At 39.6% G+C, this 25,705-nt stretch overlaps 1 protein-coding gene and 1 long non-coding RNA gene across 4 annotated transcripts; one reads left to right on the forward strand and one right to left on the reverse strand.

The window, feature by feature from the left end:
- The first annotated feature begins 1,993 nt into the window (after window positions 1–1,993).
- LOC131936938 (uncharacterized) lies at window positions 1,994–5,499 on the forward strand. Its single transcript, XR_009386126.1, has 3 exons — window positions 1,994–2,100; window positions 2,765–2,960; window positions 5,353–5,499. It is a non-coding gene; the product is annotated as an uncharacterized LOC131936938 (long non-coding RNA).
- Window positions 5,500–9,270: 3,771 nt separating this feature from the next.
- LOC131936947 (GDP-D-glucose phosphorylase 1) lies at window positions 9,271–25,023 on the reverse strand. 3 transcript variants are annotated; one of them, XM_059294091.1, is made up of 12 exons: window positions 24,630–25,023; window positions 22,147–22,248; window positions 20,357–20,473; window positions 19,269–19,478; window positions 18,172–18,336; window positions 17,238–17,296; window positions 16,258–16,360; window positions 15,277–15,377; window positions 14,821–14,966; window positions 12,549–12,563; window positions 11,291–11,356; window positions 9,271–11,152 (listed from the first exon to the last, which is right to left on the reverse strand). In XM_059294091.1, the coding sequence occupies exons 1-12, from the start codon at window positions 24,648–24,650 to the stop codon at window positions 11,022–11,024; spliced, it is 1,236 nt and encodes a 411-aa protein (XP_059150074.1). In that variant the 5' UTR covers window positions 24,651–25,023; the 3' UTR covers window positions 9,271–11,021. The 3 variants fall into 3 exon arrangements, with proteins under 3 accessions (XP_059150074.1, XP_059150072.1, XP_059150073.1); XM_059294089.1 differs by lacking the exon at window positions 24,630–25,023 and adding an exon at window positions 22,812–23,106; XM_059294090.1 differs by lacking the exons at window positions 12,549–12,563; window positions 24,630–25,023 and adding an exon at window positions 22,812–23,105.
- Window positions 25,024–25,705: the final 682 nt, after the last annotated feature.

The raw sequence follows: 25,705 nt of genomic DNA on the forward strand, positions 1-25,705 counted from the left end.
TGTAATAGGAGTTGATTAAAATACTCTATATTGCCAGAGTTCATACAAGATTTTGGAAAAATATCGATGTTTAAAAAAAATTCAACTGCAATTTTGAGGGCGGGGGGATGGGGGTTGTAGGGTGAGGTGTGACGACATTTTAGGGGGGGGGGGGGTCTAGCTTTTGCGACGACGTGTGACGGAAGGGGGGGGGGGGGTAAAAATAGTTAAAAATCTTGACTTCATTTATGGATGACACCCTAAAACAAAAAAATGGTCGTTCGTTAATGACGTCAAGCTGTGCTAAGCAGTAAAAAAAGGGGGAGGGGTAAATTAGGTTGAGCAATGTGACAAAGCACTTATTTTGAAGTATTTGAAGAACAAAAATATGAAAATATTGAAATAATCTTAATTTTAGTAATAATATTCTTTTTTTAGAAAGGAGAGAAGTCGGAGCGTCATTTTATGGCTGCTATGAACATTTTGACGGTAAGAGGTACGGTGTAAAAACATGCGATGTTGTGAAAGACCATACAAGCGTAAATTTTTAAGTTACTACTTAAAAATTAAGAAAATAGATATTACCTTGGTTTCATTCGAAACATGAAACTGGCTTGTTGAAGTTAATGTAGGGCTGTTTCGTCTATCCTTACATTTGGTGCTTTCATTAGAAACATGAAATAGCCTTGATGAAGCTGGTGTATGCTGTGTTGTCTATTCTAACCACAACAAGAATGACGTGAACACGAATTCACTAATTTAAATTCACTAGCTCAATTACCCCCCTTTGTATACAAACATCAGTGAATTGCCAAATGGTCCTCTATATGCGTTTTTTTTATTTTTTATTTTTTTTAAACTTTACAATTTTCGCTAAAATTATTTACATTTGACAACATACGAATCTTAATGTACACAAAAGGAAAGAAGGACTGAATGTTTTTCTAGGCCTATACACATGACTTGTGTTATTGACTTGAATGTGTTGTGAGATACAGAAAGGTGGGATACCATTTTAAAAATATAAATATGTAGGAGACATGTCGCCAACAAACACCTTTACGTGAGGAAAAAAAAATGTAAAATACCATTATATTTCCGAGAGATTATGGCACCTCGACATTCGAGTGCCCCGTCATAGAAATGCACCGAGAACAAAATTTGAGATACGAGTAAACCAGTGTTTCTTCCAGACTTTTTTCTCCGGGAAAGCAGTTGATATTTTCGGGGGGCGGTCAACATTTTTCGGGGCGGCGGACGCTAGTAAAAGTATATGTTTACTAAAAAATGCTATCTCGTTGGGGGGAGGGGTGGGGGGGGGGGCGGTAGACTTTCTTCGTAGGGGGGGGGAGACCCCCCCCCCCCTCCCCCCGAAGAGATGCCTGGAAGAAACTCTGCGAGTAACCAGACCAGCGGGTTTAACAATTCATGGAAAAGAAACAAAAAGTTGCGATTGACTGATATTGCGTTTTAATGACACTTACCGAACTCACTTCCGATACACTCTAAAAGGGAGGAGAAAAACAAACTCGTTAGACACGTTTATTTTATCCTCTCCCATTTTGCAAAATCGCGTGAATTTGTGAACACATTATTTTAATTCAAAAGGATTGAAGAAAAATTGCATGGTTTGCTCGGGATCGTCAATTGAAAACTTAAGACTTTTTAACGTGAGTGAATTATTAATTGATCAGGCAAACAGCATTTTTCTTCTATATATTTTTCATTTTTTTTGTCTTGGTGTTACCCCCTCCCCCATTGGTGTCACCCGATGCGGTCCGCACCCCACGCCCCCGCCTCAGCTATAATATAGGCAAACATGGGGGCGGGCGGGGGGGGGGGGGGTCAGATGACTAAATTTAGTCCCTAGACTGAAGAACATCATATTTTGTGAAGCTTTTGTTCCCATTATGCCACTACCCAGGTAAATCTGGCCAAACCAAAAAACTGTTCACTTGTTTGTTTACAAATATCATATTTAGAAACTCCCGCCAACCGCATTTTTAATGTGACCAGACGATGAAGCAGACGCCTGCTAGGCATCTTTTATGCTTTAGTATCAACTTCTTTCATTGTGTAGGAGTTACAGCGGATTTCATTCACAGTAGGATTATTTCTCGGGTATGTAGAAAAAAATAAAAAAAATATTAGGTCTACGTGATTGTGCAGCCCAAATAATTGTAAATATAGTTTTTGTACTCTGTTGGGCTATGCATTTTTAGTGTATTAAATGTGATAAGGTGTCGTTCAATTGTCACATAGCCTATATCATAATCATATAGATCTAGGTAAAGTCTCCTCCTGTCAGTTAAAAAATGTTTCGATTCCTAATGATAAACACACATTAAAAAGTCGATATGCAGCCTAAGTCAGCTATGTATTAGCTAATAATTTTAGTAATTAATCGTCTTTTCCCGTTCATATCCACGACACATGGGGGTAGATGAAGTAGAGCTTCTCTGTATCATTGACCTCTGAATATTAATAGTGTGGTCGGCCGCATTGGTTTGCCTTAACGCGAGTCAGGTACCCGTCATTGCTGGGTGAACTCAGGGAACGCCGACAAATTCGAACCCGTATTCGAATTCAAGACGTTCGTTTTACCATCTAATCACGATTAATTTTTTTTTTTAATTCTACCAACGAACCGTTACTGATTAAATATAAAAATGTTCTTCCTATTTTTCCGTATAAATCTCCATGGTTGTGTGTCTCCTGAGTGTACAAGTAATTAATGAGTGTTAATTCTTGTATTTAGGTTTGGTGTATACATTTTTTTTTACAGTCGACCTTCTCTTGACAAGTAGGATGATAGCTGGGATAAACAATAAATAGAAGAATCAGCACTTTGCAAAAGATGTCAGCACACTGAAGAGGATGTCAACACTTTCTATAAATGTCAGGACTTTGTAGACGATGTTGACTTCAATTAAAATATCCAACCCAAACGTTTCATATAAACAGATACGGAACAATCCAAAGTAAGTAGTTTTTTTGTATTATTTTAATGCAATTTTGTCTCAGAAGTTAGTTATTGACGTGTTAAGAAGTTTTTTTGGATGTTTTTTATTGAATAGTTTCCTGATTTTTATAGAGTACATGTTCTTTGTTGTATAGAGTAGGCCTACAGGTTCTTGGTTTTATAGAGTTCAGGTTCTTGGTTTTATAGAGTTCAGGTTCTTGGTTTTATAGAGTTCAGGTTCTTGGTTTTATAGAGTTCAGGTTCTTGAGTTTATAGAGTTCAGGTTCTTGAGTTTATAGAGTTCAGGTTCTTGAGTTTATAGAGTTCAGGTTCTTGAGTTTATAGAGTTTCAGGTTCTTGAGTTTATAGAGTTCAGGTTCTTGGTTTTATAGAGTTCAGGTTCTTGGTTTTATAGAGTTCAAGTTCTTGGTTTTATAGAGTTCAAGTTCTTGAGTTGAGTTCAAGTTCTTGAGTTGAGTTCAGGTTCTTGAGTTTATAGAGTTCAGGTTCTTGAGTTTATAGAGTTCAGGTTCTTGAGTTTATAGAGTTCAGGTTCTTGAGTTTATAGAGTTCAGGTTCTTGAGTTTATAGAGTTCAGGTTCTTGAGTTTATAGAGTTCAGGTTCTTGAGTTTTATAGAGTTCAGGTTCTTGAGTTTATAGAGTTCAGGTTCTTGAGTTTATAGAGTTCAGGTTCTTGAGTTTATAGAGTTCAGGTTCTTGAGTTTATAGAGTTCAGGTTCTTGGTTTTATAGAGTTCAGGTTCTTGGTTTTATAGAGTTCAGGTTCTTGGTTTTATAGAGTTCAGGTTCTTGGTTTTATAGAGTTCAGGTTTTTGAGTTTATAGAGTACAGGTTTTTGAGTTTATAGAGTTCAGGTTTTTGAGTTTATAGAGTTCAGGTTTTTGAGTTTTATAGAGTTCAGGTTCTTGAGTTTATACAGTACATGTTCTTGGTTTTATACAGTACATGTTCTTGGTTTTATACAGTACATGTTCTTGGTTTTATACAGTACATGTTCTTGGTTTTATAGAGTACACGTTCTTGGTTTTATAGAGTACAGGTTCTTGGTTTTATAGAGTACAGGTTCTTGGTTTTATAGAGTACACGTTCTTGGTTTTATAGAGTACACGTTCTTGGTTTTATAGAGTACAGGTTCTTGGTTTTTATAGAGTACAGGTTCTTGGTTTTATAGAGTACAGGTTCTTGAGTTTATTGAGTACAGGTTCTTGGTTTTATAGAGTACAGGTTCTTGAGTTTATTGAGTACAGGTTCTTGGTTTTATAGAGTACAGGTTCTTGAGTTTATAGAGTACAGGTTCTTGGTTTTTATAGAGTACAGGTTCTTGAGTTTATTGAGTACAGGTTCTTGAGTTTATTGAGTACAGGTTCTTGGTTTTATAGAGTATTTTAAATTATATAGAGAATTTGTATATATTACAAAAATAGAATGCAAATTTAAGCGCTCTCAAAAAGAACTCGCACTTTTAAGACAAGGAAACTGCATTTTATAACACATGATGACGAACAGGCACCGACATTTATTAAAAACCGACACAAGAGAACCCTCTTTTAATGGGGTGACAGATGGCTGTTTATCACAGCTCAGATTTATCTTTTATTATATGAAGCTGAAATATATAGGAAATATTAAGGCTACAACACTAAAATGCTTAGAAAGATTGTCTAGATCTAATCTAGAAAAGAAATATCAGAGAGAGGTAAAGATGTTCCTCTGTACGCTCCAGGATAGTAGAAAACTATATACACACTAACAGGCGTAAACTCCTCACACATTCCAAATATTAATACACATATTTGAAATCAAAGGCACACCCCACCCCAATCGACTTGCTCTACATAAGTAACCTGCATACGAAAATAAGTTCAAGTAGAGATCTACTGTTGACAGGTGTATCAGTAGGCATCGAAACATAAAAAAAGAATGCAAACGGTCATACAAACTTAGGTCATTACACGACATCAAATGGTCAATAGAAGTTTATAATGGGAAGTTGTTTTTTTTAATCTGTGCAGACGTTTGGAGCTCAGTGTTTCTTCCAGACTTTTTTCTCCGGGGGGCATTTGAAATTTTCGGGGGGGGGGGGGGGCGGTAGACTTTTTTTTTTGGGGGGGGGGCGGACACTGTTAAAAGTATATATTTTCTATATAAATTATATAATTTTCATTTCGTTCGGGGGGGGGGGCGGTAGAATTTTTTCTGGGGGGCTTTGGCCCCCCTCCCCTCCCCGAAGAGATGCCTGGAAGAAACTGTTGGGGCTTGATGTAAACATTCGTTCTAATGAGGCTCACACGGCACGGAAATCTGATTTGTTTTAAAGCTGCATGTACGTCGTTTAGACTTGAAGGGACCTTGTAAATAAAACAATAATCAGATGCATTTTTTTTCAACAGGAGATGTCTGTGCCAAGTGTTTCTCGCAACCTACCTGATCAGCCGGCAACCACACATATTGCCTGAAGTCTCGTACATAAGGAAGATGAGGACGCCGCTGTCAGAAGATTGTCACATACCACAACAGAGACGCCCCCTGTCAGAAGATTGTCACATACCACAACAGAGACGCCCCTGTCAGAAGATTGTCACATACAAGAGACGCCCCTGTCAGAAGATTGTCACATACCACAACAGAGACGCCCCTGTCAGAAGATTGTCACATACAAGAGACGCCCCCTGTCAGAAGATTGTCACATACCACAACAGAGACGCCCCTGTCAGAAGATTGTCACATACCAGAGACGCCCCTGTCAGAAGATTGTCACATACCACAACAGAGACGCCCATGTCAGAAGATTGTCACATACCAGAGACGCCCCTGTCAGAAGATTGTAACATACCACAACAGAGACGCCCCTGTCAGAAGATTGTCACATACCAGAGACGCCCCTGTCAGAAGATTGTAACATACCACAACAGAGACGCCCCCTGTCAGAAGATTGTCACATACCACAACAGAGACGCCCCTGTCAGAATATTGTCACATACAACAGAGACGCCCCTGTCAGAAGATTGTCACATACCACAACAGAGACGCCCCTGTCAGAAGATTGCCACATACCAGAGACGCCCCTGTAAGAAGATTGTCACATACCAGAGACGCTCCTGTCAGAAGATTGTCCAGTGCAAAAAGTGCTTTACTGAAAATTATATTTTTTTCTTTTGCCAATTTAACAGTAAATCAAAATGGTTGTTAGTTTTTAAAAAGAAATAATAACTCTAAAGAACGCTAATATTCTTTTCTTCAATGTGGAGAAAAAAAAATGTGCATTTAAAATGAATCTTAAATTGGCAAAAGAATAAAATGTACGTCTATAAAAAAAAATAGGCAGAATATTTTTTTCTGCCAACTCTAGTGTTGTTTTCTTTCTAGATATATATACTTTAATAGGGTTACTGTCAAAAAAAATGTAGGGGAAAGGGGGGGGGAGATGTTCTCATGGGTGGGTAGGGGTTAGGTAAAGAGGTTAAGGGGGGAGGGCACCCCGGGGAGTGGGGCTAAGGGGGAGGGGCACCCCCGGGGAGTGGGGCTAAGGGGGAGGGCACCCCCGGGGAGTGGGGCTAAGGGGGAGGGCACCCCCGGGGAGTGGGGCTAAGGGGGAGGGCACCCCCGGGGAGTGGGGCTAAGGGGGAGGGCACCCCCGGGGAGTGGGGCTAAGGGGGAGGGCACCCCCGGGGAGTGGGGCTAAGGGGGAGGGCACCCCCGGGGAGTGGGGCTAAGGGGGAGGGCACCCCCGGGGAGTGGGGCTAAGGGGGAGGGCACCCCCGGGGAGTGGGGCTAAGGGGGAGGGCACCCCCGGGGAGTGGGGCTAAGGGGGAGGGCACCCCCGGGGAGTGGGGCTAAGGGGGAGGGCACCCCCGGGGAGTGGGGCTAAGGGGGAGGGCACCCCCGGGGAGTGGGGCTAAGGGGGAGGGCACCCCCGGGGAGTGGGGCTAAGGGGGAGGGCACCCCCGGGGAGTGGGGCTAAGGGGGGAGGGCACCCCCGGGGAGTGGGGCTAAGGGGGAGGGCACCCCCGGGGAGTGGGGCTAAGGGGGAGGGCACCCCCCGGGGAGTGGGGCTAAGGGGGGAGGGCACCCCCGGGGAGTGGGGCTAAGGGGGAGGGCACCCCCGGGGAGTGGGGCTAAGGGGGGAGGGCACCCCCGGGGAGTGGGGCTAAGGGGGAGGGCACCCCCGGGGAGTGGGGCTAAGGGGGAGGGCACCCCCGGGGAGTGGGGCTAAGGGGGAGGGCACCCCCGGGGAGTGGGGCTAAGGGGGAGGGCACCCCCGGGGAGTGGGGCTAAGGGGGAGGGCACCCCCGGGGAGTGGGGCTAAGGGGGAGGGCACCCCCGGGGAGTGGGGCTAAGGGGGAGGGCACCCCCGGGGAGTGGGGCTAAGGGGGAGGGCACCCCCGGGGAGTGGGGCTAAGGGGGAGGGCACCCCCGGGGAGTGGGGCTAAGGGGGAGGGCACCCCCGGGGAGTGGGGCTAAGGGGGAGGGCACCCCCGGGGAGTGGGGCTAAGGGGGAGGGCACCCCCGGGGAGTGGGGCTAAGGGGGAGGGCACCCCCGGGGAGTGGGGCTAAGGGGGAGGGCACCCCCGGGGAGTGGGGCTAAACATCACCCCCGGGGAGTGGGGCTAAACATCACCCCCGGGGAGTGGGGCTAAACATCACCCCCGGGGAGTGGGGCTAAACATCACCCCCGGGGAGTGGGGCTAAACATCACCCCCGGGGAGTGGGGCTAAACATCACCCCCGGGGAGTGGGGCTAAACATCACCCCCGGGGAGTGGGGCTAAACATCACCCCCGGGGAGTGGGGCTAAACATCACCCCCGGGGAGTGGGGCTAAACATCACCCCCGGGGAGTGGGGCTAAACATCACCCCCGGGGAGTGGGGCTAAACATCACCCCCGGGGAGTGGGGCTAAACATCACCCCCGGGGAGTGGGGCTAAACATCACCCCCGGGGAGTGGGGCTAAACATCACCCCCGGGGAGTGGGGCTAAACATCACCCCCGGGGAGTGGGGCTAAACATCACCCCCGGGGAGTGGGGCTAAACATCACCCCCGGGGAGTGGGGCTAAACATCACCCCCGGGGAGTGGGGCTAAACATCACCCCCGGGGAGGGGGGCTAAACATCACCCCCGGGGAGGGGGGCTAAACATCACCCCCGGGGAGGGGGGCTAAACATCACCCCCGGGGAGGGGGGCTAAACATCACCCCCGGGGAGGGGGGCTAAACATCACCCCCGGGGAGGGGGGCTAAACATCACCCCCGGGGAGGGGGGCTAAACATCACCCCCGGGGAGGGGGGCTAAACATCACCCCCGGGGAGGGGGGCTAAACATCACCCCCGGGGAGGGGGGCTAAACATCACCCCCGGGGAGGGGGGCTAAACATCACCCCCGGGGAGGGGGGCTAAACATCACCCCCGGGGAGGGGGGCTAAACATCACCCCCGGGGAGGGGGGCTAAACATCACCCCCGGGGAGGGGGGCTAAACATCACCCCCGGGGAGGGGGGCTAAACATCACCCCCGGGGAGGGGGGCTAAACATCACCCCCGGGGAGGGGGGCTAAACATCACCCCCGGGGAGGGGGGCTAAACATCACCCCCGGGGAGGGGGGCTAAACATCACCCCCGGGGAGGGGGGCTAAACATCACCCCCGGGGAGGGGGGCTAAACATCACCCCCGGGGAGGGGGGCTAAACATCACCCCCGGGGAGGGGGGCTAAACATCACCCCCGGGGAGGGGGGCTAAACATCACCCCCGGGGAGGGGGGCTAAACATCACCCCCGGGGAGGGGGGCTAAACATCACCCCCGGGGAGGGGGGCTAAACATCACCCCCGGGGAGGGGGGCTAAACATCACCCCCGGGGAGGGGGGCTAAACATCACCCCCGGGGAGGGGGGCTAAACATCACCCCCGGGGAGGGGGGCTAAACATCACCCCCGGGGAGGGGGGCTAAACATCACCCCCGGGGAGGGGGGCTAAACATCACCCCCGGGGAGGGGGGCTAAACATCACCCCCGGGGAGTGGGTCTAAGGGGGGGGGGCACCCCCGGGGAGTCTCATGAGGGTAAACGGTTGTGGTATATGCAGGATCTATGGGGCAAAGAGAAAAGAGTAGGTTAACAGGTGCATGTTCTCCAGGGCAAAGGGGGGGGGGGGGTTGTGGAATTCTCATTATGCTCTTTTCACCTTCTTGGTTACCAGTGGTTAATTTAGTCTATTATTTACCTGTTTCTGGTGTATGTTGTGTTAGCTCTATGAAACATCACACAGACCAATATGACAGCTAAACAATTTAAAATATTCAAGAAAACAAACACTGCAGATATGCTTAAAGTTTTAATTTCTCTTTGTGCATATAAATGCTATCATAGAATCACAGCAAATGAAGTCGTTCACAAAATTTATACAAAAAACTTCAATCTTCACTAAACTGCTGACCACATCTACAACTGTCACAATTCTAGCCCCTCCCCCAGTTGCTCATTTACTTTACCACCAGCAGGCCATACTTATGCTATTTTCATTAGTATTTCCACCCACACACCACATTGAAGCCTGATATAACAAAAAAAATACCACTACAACACCACGTAAGTCTACCATTACATGCTGAGGTTACAGCAACATCATCATCCATAATAAACCGCATGTGGAGAAATGTGTAGGTGTACTTTGATACATTTTTATTTTGTTCTTTTTAAAAGTTGTTCAATTCTGAAGTTACTAAATAACACTGCAATCTTTACATGTCTACAATAAGAAATTAAAAAAAGACAATTCCTGTCCATCACACATAAATCAGCATTTTTTTTTTATGTTAGCTACATGTAATGTTGCATACAAACACTGGCAGAAACTTGATTTATATGGTGATCAACAATTTTTTTATCACACTACCAAGTTGCATAAAAATGAAACAAAACTTAAATCTTGTGCCAGTAAGAATGAACAGCAATGACAGTAGCAGTTTGGAATGTCCCATAAATAACTAAATGAAAAAGTGTTGACAACCTATGACAATAAGGAAAAAAAAACATCAAACTGTATGCATTGACAGCTGTTTATAAATTGTAGGTTCACTGAAAGGTTTACTATTGTCTTTACAGACATTGACACACAGGTAGCCATGAACTAAAGGCATAGATACCATTAATAATTAATAAAGCACTCTACAATTTTATACCCAGGTTAAAATGTAAAAAAACAACTAAATACCTCATCTATAAATCCAGTCAATTTTTGACCATAGAAATCCCACAGTAACATATACATATTGAGTATGAATAATACCTTTTTAAGAATCCTCAAAATATCATATACATATATAAATATTTCAATCAATAAAAATTCCATGAACTAAATAAGGCAGTTTAACAAGTCATCAACACATGAGGAGAATAAATATCCTGTATATGTACACCAATAGCATCAGAGGCTAGAACCAACTGACGCCAGACACTGATCCTAGGATTGAATGGATGGTTGGCTGCAAGTAACAGAAAACTCTTTAATTAAAGTACCAGTATCACATAGTGCCACTGAGGGAAGAACTTGATCTACATAAATAGAACAGTTCCATCACTGTAACTATTCCTGTACAAAACAGTGTATAGAACAATAAAAACCCATTAAAAAACTAATCAGTATGAAGTTAATATAAGGAAAAACCTGAATTGACAAAAACTAAAGTTAGTTAAAGAAAGGTATAAATTGGCTATATTCCTTTTGTATTTTAGAATTACAATGAAATATTATTTTTTAATCTTATATACTAAATAAATTGACCAACACTATTTCCTTAAGTTATGAAGTATAGTACTTGAATGGTCAACTATCCTATTCCAGTCCTAACTTTGTGATATCAGATTTTATCTTCTGGTCCAATGGTCAACTATCCCTGTACAAGTTTGGTCCAATGGTCAACTATCCCTGTACAAGTTTGGTCCAATGGTCAACTATCCCTGTAAGTCTGGTCCAATGGTCAACTATCCCTGTACAAGTTTGGTCCAATGGTCAACTATCCCTGTACAAGTTTGGTCCAATGGTCAACTATCCCTGTAAGTCTGGTCCAATGGTCAACTATCCTCTTCCAGTCCTAACTTTGTGATATCAGATTTTATCTTCTGGTACTGGTCAGGGGGCAGACAGGCGTCAGCTATGATGTCATCAACGTCTGCCTCTGTCAGTGTGTTGTAGCCATCCACTTCTGGCAAACATAAAGAAAAGAAATGCCTGACTTACAAATCACATAATACATGACATGAGTTGTGCCCCTTTTCTGAGGAATCACAGATATTGTGCATTGTCTTGAATAAGAAAATTAGAAACTAAATACAAGACTAACCTTTGATAGGCAGGTGGCCTCCCAGCTCAATACAGGCAACATTAAAGTCCTCAGAGGATTTATTACCTACATCAAGAAATACATTGGTTTTTTTAAATGGATTTATTAATGGCATCAAGAAATACATTGTTTTAATTGGATTCATTAATTACATCAAGGAATACATTGTCTATTTAAATAGCAAGGCTTGAAAAACATTAGCATAAGCCATATTAATAGATTGTATACATATAAAAGGAACATAAATCTAAGATAACTACCATGTTTATTGAAAATGATGTTAAACATGTACCCTCCTCCCTTTTACAAGATTATAGTAAAGTCTAGTTATCCCCTTTAAGAATTATAAAATGTTGTTTCATTAGGTTTAAAACTTCTAACCATACAACCTTGTCTTTAACTTAAACAAGAGGTTAGGTTTAAAAACTAATTCCTTTTAGATTGTAAAAGAGAAGTTAATTATTACACTAAAATAAATTAACTTAAACATATCCAAGATAAGCCCTCATTATAGGGAGGGATTCACCTCAAATGAAAACATTTATTTAAAAAAAAATAAAACTAGAAGATTAAACTAAAAATAATAGTAAATAAGCCTTAATATAGAAATCAGCTATAAGATAGAATAAATCAATATGAGATTTCAGTGAGTACCTACATGTTATTATGAGAGACCAATATTTATATATGTTCTGCAATATCTAGTTAGGCCTGTAATCAACTAGATCTATATTTATACATCACATGACAGTCATAAAAACAGCCTCAATGTAGGGTGGGGGATGGTGATTAATAAAAACCGTGACTTATTATATTTTCATCGTTAAAAGATAATGTTGATATAAAGAACTTCAATGTTTAAATCTTTATATCTGGATGAAATGAAAAATAAAGATCTTAGATGGCTAAATCTTCATTGTTGGTAAACATGTTAATATGACCATGAATGCTGACTAAATAAACACTGCATTTGCTATACACTCACGAGAAAGCATGGTTATTTTAAGTGTTTAAATATTTTAAAATAGCGATACAATTATTTAACGAATGGATCAGCAAGACTTTGACACATGGACTACATAAATATGTGTGAAAAAAAGCTGTAGTGCTTGAAATAAAGAAAAGCTCCACATAGAGAAACCCACAACATGACCAAGTTAATCCAAATGTCTATCTTGATCAAGTTATTTTTTTTTATTAACTTGGGTACAAGATAGAGGTCCAAAGGACGAGGTAAATATACATCAGATTGACCTACCTTTTGGTTGGTTAACTTCAGAAAAAAATAATTTTTTTAAGAAAATAAATAAATAGTAAGAGAGAGACTAGTTTAATTAATTAAACTTTTAAAGGGAGATAACAAACCAATTGTTTGATATGGGCAGAACTGGTGACACCAATCATTTTTAACATCAGCTATATTTTAACACTACAACAGTTTACTGTTATCTTCCTTTGCCAGGGTAGAATAAATAGATTTTGGTGTGGATTTCACTTGCATAACAAACAATGGGTGACAGTCAACCACAGCAGACACACTTGAGTTAATGACAATTACACCACTCACACTTGAGTTAATGACAATTACACCACACACACTTGAGTTAATGACAGTCATACAACAGTAAATAGATTCACACAGGCCACATTCCAACCATGCAGGTACAAACGTATTCACACAGGCCACATTCCAACCATGCAGGTACAAACGTATTTAGGCCACATTCCAACCATGCAGGTACAAACTTATTCACACAGGCCACATTCCAACCATGCAGGTACAAACGTATTCACACAGGCCACATTCCAACCATGCAGGTACAAACGTATTCACACAGGCCACATTCCAACCATGCAGGTACAAACGTATTCACACAGGCCACATTCCAACCATGCAGGTACAAACGTATTCACACAGGCCACATTCCAACCATGCAGGTACAAACGTATTTAGGCCACATTCCAACCATGCAGGTACAAACGTATTCACACAGGCCACATTCCAACCATGCAGGTACAAACGTATTCACACAGGCCACATTCCAACCATGCAGGTACAAACTTATTCACACAGGCCACATTCCAACCATGCAGGTACAAACGTATTCACACAGGCCACATTCCAACCATGCAGGTACAAACGTATTCACACAGGCCACATTCCAACCATGCAGGTACAAACGTATTCACACAGGCCACATTCCAACCATGCAGGTACAAACGTATTCACACAGGCCACATTCCAACCATGCAGGTACAAACGTATTTAGGCCACATTCCAACCATGCAGGTACAAACGTATTCACACAGGCCACATTCCAACCATGCAGGTACAAACGTATTCACACAGGCCACATTCCAACCATGCAGGTACAAACGTATTTAGGCCACATTCCAACCATGCAGGTACAAACGTATTCACACAGGCCACATTCCAACCATGCAGGTACAAACGTATTCACACAGGCCACATTCCAACCATGCAGGTACAAACTTATTCACACAGGCCACATTCCAACCATGCAGGTACAAACGTATTCACACAGGCCACATTCTAACCATGCAGGTACAAACTTATTCACACAGGCCACATTCCAACCATGCAGGTACAAACTTATTCACACAGGCCACATTCCAACCATGCAGGTACAAACTTATTCACACAGGCCACATTCCAACCATGCAGGTACAAACTTATTCACAGAGGCCACATTCCAACCATGCTGGTACAAACGTATTCACACAGGCCACATTCCAACCATGCAGGTACAAACATATTTAGGCCACATTCCAACCATGCAGGTACAAACTTATTCACACAGGCCACATTCCAACCATGCAGGTACAAAGTATTCAACCAGGCCACATTCCAACCATGCAGATACAAACGTATTCACACAGGCCACATTCCAACCATGCAGGTACAAACTTATTCACAGAGGCCACATTCCAACCATGCTGGTACAAACGTATTCACACAGGCCACATTCCAACCATGCAGGTACAAACATATTTAGGCCACATTCCAACCATGCAGGTACAAACTTATTCAGGCCACATTTCAACCATGCAGGTACAAACTTATTCACACAGGCCACATTCCAACCATGCAGGTACAAAGTATTCAACCAGGCCACATTCCAACCATGCAGATACAAACGTATTCACACAGGCCACATTCCAACCATGCAGATACAAACGTATTCACACAGGCCACATTCCAACCATGCAGGTACACGTTGAGAACAGGAAATCATCTAGAAAATAACATTAATCCTAGCCAACAGCTGGATGTTTAAGCTCATGCCTTGATAGTGACACACACCATATTTCTGGCTGATGCATCAATGAATAGAGAAACACTCAAAAAAATGCTTTAAAAAATGGAAAAACCAAGCAACAAAATAACACTGTGTTAGAAAATGAAGAAAGCTGTACTAGTGCACAACAGATTGTTTATGAAACCAAACTCCATTTATTTACATTGCTTGACAACAAAGCTAACAGTGTACAATTCAGACATGACTCACCTATAAACTTCTTCCTGGGCCATATAAAGAGCCTGATAGTTGTCTGAGAGCTGTTCCTCGCCTCACCAAATACAACACCACGACATATAAAGATGTTGTGGGCTATGTCGTTTGTTTGGAAGTAGGAACTGATTTTGTGGGTTAGCCTGTGGAAATATTTGATTGACAATAAACACCTTGTTACCATTTAATGTAACGCTAATACTGTTCTTAATTAATGCTGAGTAAGGCCTAAGCTTCAAAGGTGGCTAGAGAAATATTTTTGAAATATTACTTCAACACAGTTGTTTTTATTAGGAAATATAACTGAATCATTACTTTTTTTTTATTTTTCTTGCAAACATCAAGATTAACAATTTTAATATTCAAAGGATTCGGAATAGAAAATTTTTTGAAACTTCATTAACTGTACTTTTACCTGTCTCGCCCTCATCACCTGTTCTAAAACTGACTCACCTAGCCATCTCTTGGACTGAACTGTTATGCAGCTGTAGAACAAACCCAGGGCATGGGATGGCAGTTATTTCATAAATTTTTCCACCCAGATGATTCACAGGCTGGAGAGACAAAAATATAAACAGTACAACAATAATCACCCAACTAATTCCAAGAAACAAAAACAACTATCTTTATTTTTTTCCACTGTGCCACCTAGTCTGAAGACTTTGATTTCCTATCCTATGTTAATTAAACCATATTTATGTAGAAAGCACAAATTTGAATGAGGTAAGTTGTACAGTTATGATTAAGTCACTAATTTATAACAGGACTCTGAGTGGGAGTTATGTCCCTTCTGTAATGCCAAAGGTTGTAGTTATATGAATAATGTGGTTAAAAAAATCTTTTATTTATCATCAGAACTAGTTAAATTTTAAGAATAATTTGGTTGAACGCAGACAGTGAGTTAGTAGTGAATAGTATTGGCATTAAACAAATGGTTTATTAACATGAACTCTGGCCCCAATGATACATCATGTTATTAAAATAATTAAGTGTTATATGCAACAGAAAAAGGTACAATTCAATAAAATGGGTTAAAATAGTTATGTTTTTTTCTTACTGTATGTTATATCATCAATCATTTGAACAAAAGCAAAATAATAAATATCCGATAAGCAAAATTCAAAGCATACCAATGTAGTTAACTAAGCAAAGAATTGAAATCTTCAAATTTCACTTACCTATATTAACTTATAATTTGTCTTTAACAGTATATGTTATTGATATTTAAGTTAGTTTTAATTAATTTATTTTTAAAAAAAGCATAATAATTTTAATAAATGAGGAGAAAAAACAAAGAAACAAGTTCTACTAAAACTACTTTAAAGCTTATATAATTGCCTTTAGATAAGCTTTAAAAAAAAAGTCCCAGTGTACACATAGCATTAGAAACCACTTGTACCACAGTGGCCCTCGCAATAGAACATTTACACTTACACAGTAGTCAACTATCAGCTGATATTCTAAATAGTATACATGAAAATGTAGATGATTGACAGAGGCAAAGGCACAAAGACTGTTGTAACCCATGCGGAAACCCCTGAAACAAAGAAACCTACTTTTTAACATGGCAAACAACCTCTAAACCTACTTTTTAACATGGCAAACAACCTCTAAACCTACTTTTCAACATGGCAAACAACCTCTAAACCTACTTTTTAACATGGCAATCAACCTCTAAACCTACTTTTTAAAACAGCTGGGGCTAAGCTAACTAAGCCTCTGTCAATCCATATATCCATGTGGGAGATAAAAATTTAGGACTGAATGAATCTTTCCATAATCCTTTATAAAATAATTTAAACTAACAATGTAATGAGTTACTTATAACTACCACAAAACAAAAACACCATAGAATGATATTTCTATTTGTATGAAAACTTAATGTATCCTGGATTAAAACTATTCAACCAACAAAATACGAAATATCGCAATAATTTTTTTACTACTTTACTGTCTTTACTAATACCAATAGTTTTTTTTTTCATTTTCTTAAATTCTTTAAGTTTTTATTGAAGACATTCCACTATTTAATAACATTAATTGACCAAATACTGGAAACTAAAGGAAAAAATTAACAATTTGATAGGTTTGATAGGGAAACACAAACTAAATAAAAAATAAAGTTTAAATTCTAAAGTTGATCTAACTCCTTTTTCAAAAGCAATTTTTCTTATACATTAGTAGACAATCTTGAACAGTTCAAGTAGAAAATATTTTGAAAATTGAACTTCGTTTATGTCTAGCTATAAACATTCTAACAGAAATTGTTTAACTATGGGCCAAAACAAAAACAGACATACAAACGGGTCTTAAATCAGAATGCATGGGGATAAACTTGTAAAAAAAGACAAAAATTATTATCAAAGAGGTAAAGTAGTCAAAACCACGACAGAAGGTTCTTATGGGTGACTTACCTGTGTCTGCTCAATAGCATAGTCTCAAGGGCCACTTGTATAGACACCAGAGTCAGGATCTGAAACATACAGGTACATTTACATGTTGGCCAGGTGAAACATACAGGTATATTTACATGTTGGCCAGGTGAAACATACAGGTACATTTACATGTTGGCCAGGTGAAACATACAGGTACATTTACATGTTGGCCAGGTGAAACATACAGGTACATTTACATGTTGGCCAGGTGAAACATACAGGTACATTTACATGTTGGCCAGGTGAAACATACGGGTACATTTACATGTTGGCCAGGTGAAACATACAGGTACATTTACATGTTGGCCAGGTGAAACATACAGGTACATTTACATGTTGGCCAGGTGAAGCAGGTGACACTACACATTAATTACAATTAGAGAAAAATACTCATCAAGGATGTACTAATTTGAGAACAGCAGTCTGATCATTATTAATTAGGCTGAGAATGACCCACTGACTAATGCCCAGAAAAAACCACAGGACATTTTTTGGGGTTAGTATGTACATGTTTTATGGGATGGCATGGCCTAGAGTAGAGAGCTGGACTGCTAACCAGAAAGTCTCGAGTTCGAAGCCAGGTTCAAGTAAGTAAAGTACCTGAGTCCACCCAGCTCCGTTGGGTACCCAACTCACGTTAGGGCAATAAGGCAGCTGGGCATAGTGCTGAACACATTATCCCCTTGTGTGCCGAGGTCAACGTATCAGATAAACTCTACTACTTCTGCCCCATGTGTCTTGGGGACAAATGGGAAAAGATAATGAAGAACATGTTTTACTCTAAAAACAAACTATCCATTGATGTTATAAAATTAAACTTATAGGTTGGTACTCTGGTATTGCAGGACAAAAAGGCTTAACTGACCTGTGGCTGGTGTGTGTCTGTTAGTGCTGGCCACAAAGGTTAACTTACCTGTGGCTGGTGTGAGTCTATCTGTGGTACCAACAGACAATGGCCGTACTCCATTGGGCTGACATTCACTACCAGTGTGTGCCTCTCTGGTGCACCTTGGCTGTCTGGTGCACCTTGGCTGTCTGGTGCACCGTGGCTCTCTAGTGCACCTTGGCTGTCTGTTGGCTGTACAAAACATTTCCCAGAGTCAAATATGCTTAAACATGTGTTTGAAAATGTGTTTAAACATGTGTTTAAAATCGTGTCTATCTAGCTATTAAAAAACAAGTTAATAAAAAGTCTAGTGACAATTTAAGCGCAATTTCCTTAATTAATTTTTTGTGACCGAACGAATCACCCATAGATGTTTGCACCCCTTTTCGTTTCCACACGAGCAGAGCTAGTCCCCGCCCCCTCGCGTGATCTGGCCAATGGCAGCGTGTACCACAGAACGCGTCCATTTACGCATCAAAGGGGAAACTGGGCCTACACGATGCTCAGTTTAAATGTTCTTCCTAGGCCTACAAGATGTGACCGAACGAAAGGATATTTTTGAAAACTTTCTTCAGCAATATTGTTCTAAATTATGGCAGGAATTGATTGGTAAATGTTTCAAGTCGCTAAGTGGTCTGGTTGCCGAGATATGGAGCAAAAACTGCATTTGTTCGAGGTTTTTTGGCTTTTCCGGGAAATCCAGAAAGGAATTCCGGGAATTTTTTTGGCCTATGTTCATCCTCGGAACTTGCTTAACATATTTGCTTTTGGAACTAGTCCTCGATATTGCTTCGTTGAGGAGGAGATACGACTTAAAGCTGCGGACACACATCCATCCATCCATCCAGAAATGACGAGTTAATAATCGCAATCCCAGTATGGAAATTGCGCTAAAAATTATGAGTCCAAATAAAATATAATTAGACAATAAACTAGTATAAATCAACACATATTTAGATTCAATATCTGAATTAAAAATAGATAATATGGTATAAACTTTACAAGTAACATCATGAAGTATAACCTCAAAGTTACACAAATAACATTCAAAGGTTTAGGCCATAAGCTATTTGAACTGAAGACTTCATGATTTATATTCTAATTACACTATCCCTATTACTTACATGGTGTGAGGCTGCTGTTCCATTACATGACACCTCCCCATTACACCCAGACTGGGGGTGTTGTGGTTGGGATGTGTCCAAGTTCTTCAAGTTAAAAATAACTTCTTCTGGCTTGACCCAGGTGAAGTTAAAGGCATCAGGGTTGAACGGCTGTTTGACACTTGTGATCACCTGAGGTTTCCTTCTTTCAGTGGCGCGTAGTGTGTTCAGCTATAAGTATATTAAATGTCACAGTTATTTCATTCAGCTATAAGTATATTAAATGTCACAGTTATTTCATTCAGCTATAAGTATATTAAATGTCACAGTTATTTCATTCAGCTATAAGTATATTAAATGTCACAGTTATTTCATTCAGCTTTAAGTATATTAAATGTCACAGTTATTTCATTCAGCTATAAGTATATTAAATGTCACAGTTATTTCATTCAGCTATAAGTATATTAAATGTCACAGTTATTTCATTCAGCTATAAGTATATTAAATGTCACAGTTATTTCATTCAGCTATAAGTATATTAAATGTCACAGTTATTTCATTCAGCTATAAGTATATTAAATGTCACAGTTATTTCATTCAGCTATAAGTATATTAAATGTCACAGTTAACTATCAGCTAGAAGTAATGTATTAATTGTTTGAAAATAACTTCATTGTTCAACACTATACAGTTAAAGAATTGAGAACAAGCTTCTGCTTGTTATGTTTCTACAATACAGTATTTGGCTAAAACAAAATATATACATATAATATAGTAGTTTCAAAACGGTTCTAGAAATATATTAAAAATGGGTAATTAATTCACACTTCAGATGTTTCAGTCTAATAAGACTAGGCCAACACAGTGTAATGTAATGTCTATGGGCAGCAACTATTAAAAATCATATTTTGGATGTTAAAAAAACAATTAACACCCTAAAGAGCAAGCCTACATGTTTTAGTTTTTGATTAAGTTGAATGAAAACTTTTAGGCATATGTTCTAATCATCATCCATTCCCAGTGCAAAATAAAATCCATGGTATACAATAAAAATATGAACTCACATGTCCAAATACAGTCCATGGTATACAATAAAAATATGAACTCACCTGCCCTACATAGTGTTTATCCCCAGGCAATATGCGTGTCACAATGTGGTCAATGTTATAACGGAACACACCTGTACTCATGGCGTGGTCCCATCTTTTATGTAACTCTATGTCAAACTACAGAGTAAGGCAAGATCAAACTTTACTTCATAATATCACCATCTTTTATGTAACTCTATGTCAAACTACAGAGTAAGGCAAGATCAAACTTTACTTCATAATATCACCATCTTTTATGTAACTCTATGTCAAACTACAGAGTAAGGCAAGATCAAACTTTACTTGATAATATCACCATCTTTTATGTAACTCTATGTCAAACTACAGAGTAAGGCAAGATCAAACTTTACTTCATAATATCACCATCTTTTATGTAACTCTATGTCAAACTACAGGGTAAGGCAAGATCAAACTTTACTTCATAATATCACCATCTTTTATGTAACTCTATGTCAAACTACAGAGTAAGGCAAGATCAAACTTTACTTCATAATATCACCATCTTTTATGTAACTCTATGTCAAACTACAGAGTAAGGCAAGATCAAACTTTACTTCATAATATCACCATCTTTTATGTAACTCTATGTCAAACTACAGAGTAAGGCAAGATCAAACTTTACTTCATAATATCACCATCTTTTATGTAACTCTATGTCAAACTACAGGGTAAGGCAAGATCAAACTTTACTTCATAATATCACCATCTTTTATGTAACTCTATGTCAAACTACAGGGTAAGGCAAGATCAAACTTTACTTCATAATATCACCATCTTTTATGTAACTCTATGTCAAACTACAGAGTAAGGCAAGATCAAACTTTACTTCATAATATCACCATCTTTTATGTAACTCTATGTCAAACTACAGGGTAAGGCAAGATCAAACTTTACTTCATAATATCACCATCTTTTATGTAACTCTATGTCAAACTACAGAGTAAGGCAAGATCAAACTTTACTTCATAATATCACCATCTTTTATGTAACTCTATGTCAAACTACAGAGTAAGGCAAGATCAAACTTTACTTCATAATATCACCATCTTTTATGTAACTCTATGTCAAACTACAGGGTAAGGCAAGATCAAACTTTACTTCATAATATCACCATCTTTTATGTAACTCTATGTCAAACTACAGAGTAAGGCAAGATCAAACTTTACTTCATAATATCACCATCTTTTATGTAACTCTATGTCAAACTACAGAGTAAGGCAAGATCAAACTTTACTTCATAATATCACCATCTTTTATGTAACTCTATGTCAAACTACAGAGTAAGGCAAGATCAAACTTTACTTCATAATATCACCATCTTTTATGTAACTCTATGTCAAACTACAGAGTAAGGCAAGATCAAACTTTACTTCATAATATCACCATCTTTTATGTAACTCTATGTCAAACTACAGAGTAAGGCAAGATCAAACTTTACTTCATAATATCACCATCTTTTATGTAACTCTATGTCAAACTACAGAGTAAGGCAAGATCAAACTTTACTTCATAATATCAAGAGAAAAAAATGAAGCACACAAATTAAGTAGCATTAAATTTATCCTACAGAATAAAAGACAACATTGTAGGTACACTATGCTTGGCCACATTTCAAACAGAAGGCAGAGATTCTAAACGTTCTGAGTCAATAATAACAAACACCATTTCTGTTACAGATCAGTATTTTTAAAAAAAATGCAATCAAAATAGATCTTAATTCTATGGATTAGCCATCTAATGACTTAATTAGTATCTCTGCTGGCTAACTAACAAGCACTAGAAGCACTTACCTTACTAAGCTGTGGTGCCGATGTATCAGCCCATGACGCTGTTTGATAAATAAACTCAGATGATGAGTACCCATAAGTATCAGTATTTGATTCCGAGTTCTTCTGAAGTAAAAAAAAGTTTCATTGCTTTAACTGTTTACATCAATTAAAAAATACTACAAAGTGATATTATTTTAACAAGCAAAGATCTTGTACTAATACAGCCACAAACATACGACGGTGGCCTGCCAAAGATCTATTTAACAGAGAAATGTGTGCAGCTCTATCAAAATGTACTGGTGATTTAAAACATCTCAAACCAGGATAACTTGACAGTGGTGTATATATAAATCAACTGCCATCATGAAGTTCTGTTAAAATGTCCAATAATTTATTATAATAGAGTAGTAAAGTATAGTAATGATCTAGTCTCTACAGTCATCTTTCAAGATGAAACTGGGTTGGCCGAACCATACAACAAGTAGAAGTGATGACACCTGGGTCTGACTAGCAAGACTTCTCCCTGCATGGCTCAACACATGTGTTGCCACAGTACCAGAGTTTCTTCCAGGTCTGAGAAGCCACAACAGGCCTATATGGTGACTGTGTCTTACTTTTAATAGTCAGAATCTATTATGTGAATCATAATGAGGAGTTCATTAGATCATCTCAAGTGACCTGCTGACCTTTAACATTGAAGAAGCGGAAACTATCTGTGTTAATTTTTTTCTTGCTGAAGATGAGAGATTGTGAACTCTTTTTAACATTCCAGTAAGACCAGTTATCTAGCAAAATAAGAGTGACATGTATAAAAATTGAAGCCTATTTTGTCACCTCTCCCCAGATGTTAAACTAGTTAACACCTCATTAATTAAGACAGATCATGTAAGGCTAATGAGAGAATAGAGCAGCATTTATTTCACACAGTTACATGACAGCCAAATGCAGGGGCCAATAAACCTTACTAGAAAGGGGTCTAAAATTAAAATATTTGCTATGTGCCCCATAGTTAGTAGTTAGCATGACCCTACTATTCATTGTGTCGATATTTTATTATTTTTAATTATTAAAAGGGATGATATTTCGAGTCATCACTTTGTATCCCTGGCAGAACAAAACCCTGTCCTGGACAGTGTTTCTTACAGGCATCTCTTGGGGGGGGGGGGGGGGGGGCCTCCCCCCTAAATGCCCCCATCAAAATCTCCTTTCAGTCCTTAAAGTAGTTTGGATGACTAGTTAGGGCATGAAAATTTGGGTGTTGGGAAATTGCGAGATGCAAAAAGCGAAAGGGCGAGGCGGTAAACTGTGAGAAGAAAATGCAAGACATACCTGCGGAATCACTGGTAAATTGCGAGACACAGTTTGCAAAAAAAATTTGTTGCATTTTAGTTATAAACTAAACAAGCTGATATATCATGAACGTTGTGGGTTGTTCTTTTTTTAAAACCTAGTTTTGATTTTTTATATATAGGCCCTATATAGATCTCTATATTTTAAAAATCTTAAAATCCTATGACCGAAGCTCTCGTTTTCTTGTCAGCGGGAGCAAAAATCCCATCTCTATAAACCGGTCAGTGTGAGTTCATAAAGAGAATGTAATTTTAGACAATATTTTTAAAATCTATATCTAGATATTAAAAATTCTAAGCATTGTCGTCCGCATCTTGCCTGCTCAATAAATGGCCTTTTGAGGTGTCACAGTTAGTGTATGTAAAAACTTTAGGTGTCACAGTCAGTGCATTTAAAAACTTTAGGTTGGTATACATTTTGAGCTGTCCCACTTTTACTAATTAAGTCACATCGTGACAAGATACTGCATGACCTTAACATCATACTACATTGATTTTTTGAGGGGAAAAAGTATACCCGCATGTTGCAACGTCATTTAAGGTCAATACCTTGGTAAATTATTTTTCACTCTGTTTCATTGAGTATACAGCCTTCCCCTCTTCTCCGCCGTATTTTTAAAAAAATTACTCAGATTCTGCTACGTAATAAAGCAAAATTACTTTGCAACAATAAATATATGTATTACGTTTGTGGCGGCAGGCGGCCTCAGTGTTCTACACAAAAGAAATAAGTTGATCTATCGTTGCTGTATTTCGGGGGTTTTGAACAAAGTGGTATTTTAAGTCAACACAAAAGTTGGTGAAGTTGACAAATCACCAGAATGTCTAGCGACAGTGTAGGTGTAAACGAAACGTCTTTGATGAAGTCTGCATCAAATATCACTGTAAATTGGTCGCTGTAAAATTTCCGCAGATAGATTTGCATCCTAAGACCACGCTGCGTAAATATTTGATTGTAAAATGCGAGGCAAAAATGTCACGTGACCGACGGTTTTCACGCCCTACTCGCAGTTTACCGCCTAGCCATTTTGCGTCTCGCAATTTCCCAACACCAAGAAAATTTATCTTTTAATTACTGAACTAGGCCTAATGACTACGTAGTTACTAATACTAATAACTAATAATAGCTAAATTAAAATTAGTAAGAAGACTCACCTGATGCTGATGAGCATTCATTCTTTCACAAACACAGGAATGAGTGATAATATATTATAATGTTGTTAAAGTTTCACAAACGAAGCTCTTTGTCGTCTTTGCAGTTAGATCAAGATACTTAGAAACTAATTCATTATGAAACTGATTTTGATCAGATTTTGATTTGCCCTTCCTGACTTTGCAAGGCTAGGACTAGGACCCTGCCCTACTACTAGACCTAGATCTACTCCCGGCCTACACTACACTCACTCCTCGAGTAGTAGATCTAGAATTCTAGAGATCTATAGCTAGGCCTAAGTAAATATCAACACTTAAGATGAAAATTAATAATAATAACGACCTAGATAGATCTAGACCTATATGAATTTATATAATACATCATGAGATAAAGCTTAGTTAGTCAGCCATAGGCATGATAAATCAATAAAAATCTTCTATACCGGGAGGTAAAAAAGTAAAGCTAAATGTCGTAAGGAATCAAACCATTCATTGTTTTCTTATAGGCCTATAGAGCTGGTAAGTAGGTCACCAACCAGTTCTGCATGAGCCATAGAACTGGTTAGTGACCTACTTACCAGCCATATAAGACGAATGGGGTATCTAAATGTTCGAGATTAAAAGATTTAGATAAAATACAATAATTTTCTCATTATATTAACAGATACATGCATTTGGGAGGGCGGGTGGGACGGCCGCCATAGGTGCCGACCCGAAGGGGCGCCAAACGTGGTAGATAATAATACAAAAACTCATCACTGAATTGTATACAGTCGAAATAAAGAGTGTCGACTACTTGGTATTACGGAATTATTATTTTTTCTACATCAATTTTGTGACACCAATTAAAAAGGCAAATTGACTGGTAAACAGCGCCCCGACCTTTCCAAATGAGAGAGGTGTGGGTGCATTTTCATCAACGCGAATAACAGAATAACAACATATAGGCCTAATTTGAAGAGGGGGCACAAAATTGAAATTTCGTCCTGGGCACCGAAATAAATCGCTATACCTTTGTATATTACCCAGTCTATAGTTTATATAATATAATCAAAGTTATTAATTATTAGGTACTTTTT

Source organism: Physella acuta, unplaced genomic scaffold (genome assembly GCF_028476545.2).
Source record: "Physella acuta isolate Inbredline_101_S28 unplaced genomic scaffold, ASM2847654v3 ptg000196l, whole genome shotgun sequence".
In the NCBI taxonomy this organism is placed as follows: Eukaryota; Metazoa; Mollusca; class Gastropoda; family Physidae; genus Physella; species Physella acuta.

Coding starts and splice junctions, on each gene's coding strand:
- LOC131936947 (XM_059294089.1), bottom strand. CDS start 22,892: ATGTTAAAAAGAGTTCACAATCTCTCATCTTCAGCAAGAAAAAAATTA. Junction 15,378..16,257: donor AGCTGATAGTTGACTACTGT/GTAAGTGTAAAT, acceptor TTGTCTCTCCAG/CCTGTGAATCATCTGGGTGG. Junction 14,967..15,276: donor TCAGTCCAAGAGATGGCTAG/GTGAGTCAGTTT, acceptor ATATTTCCACAG/GCTAACCCACAAAATCAGTT.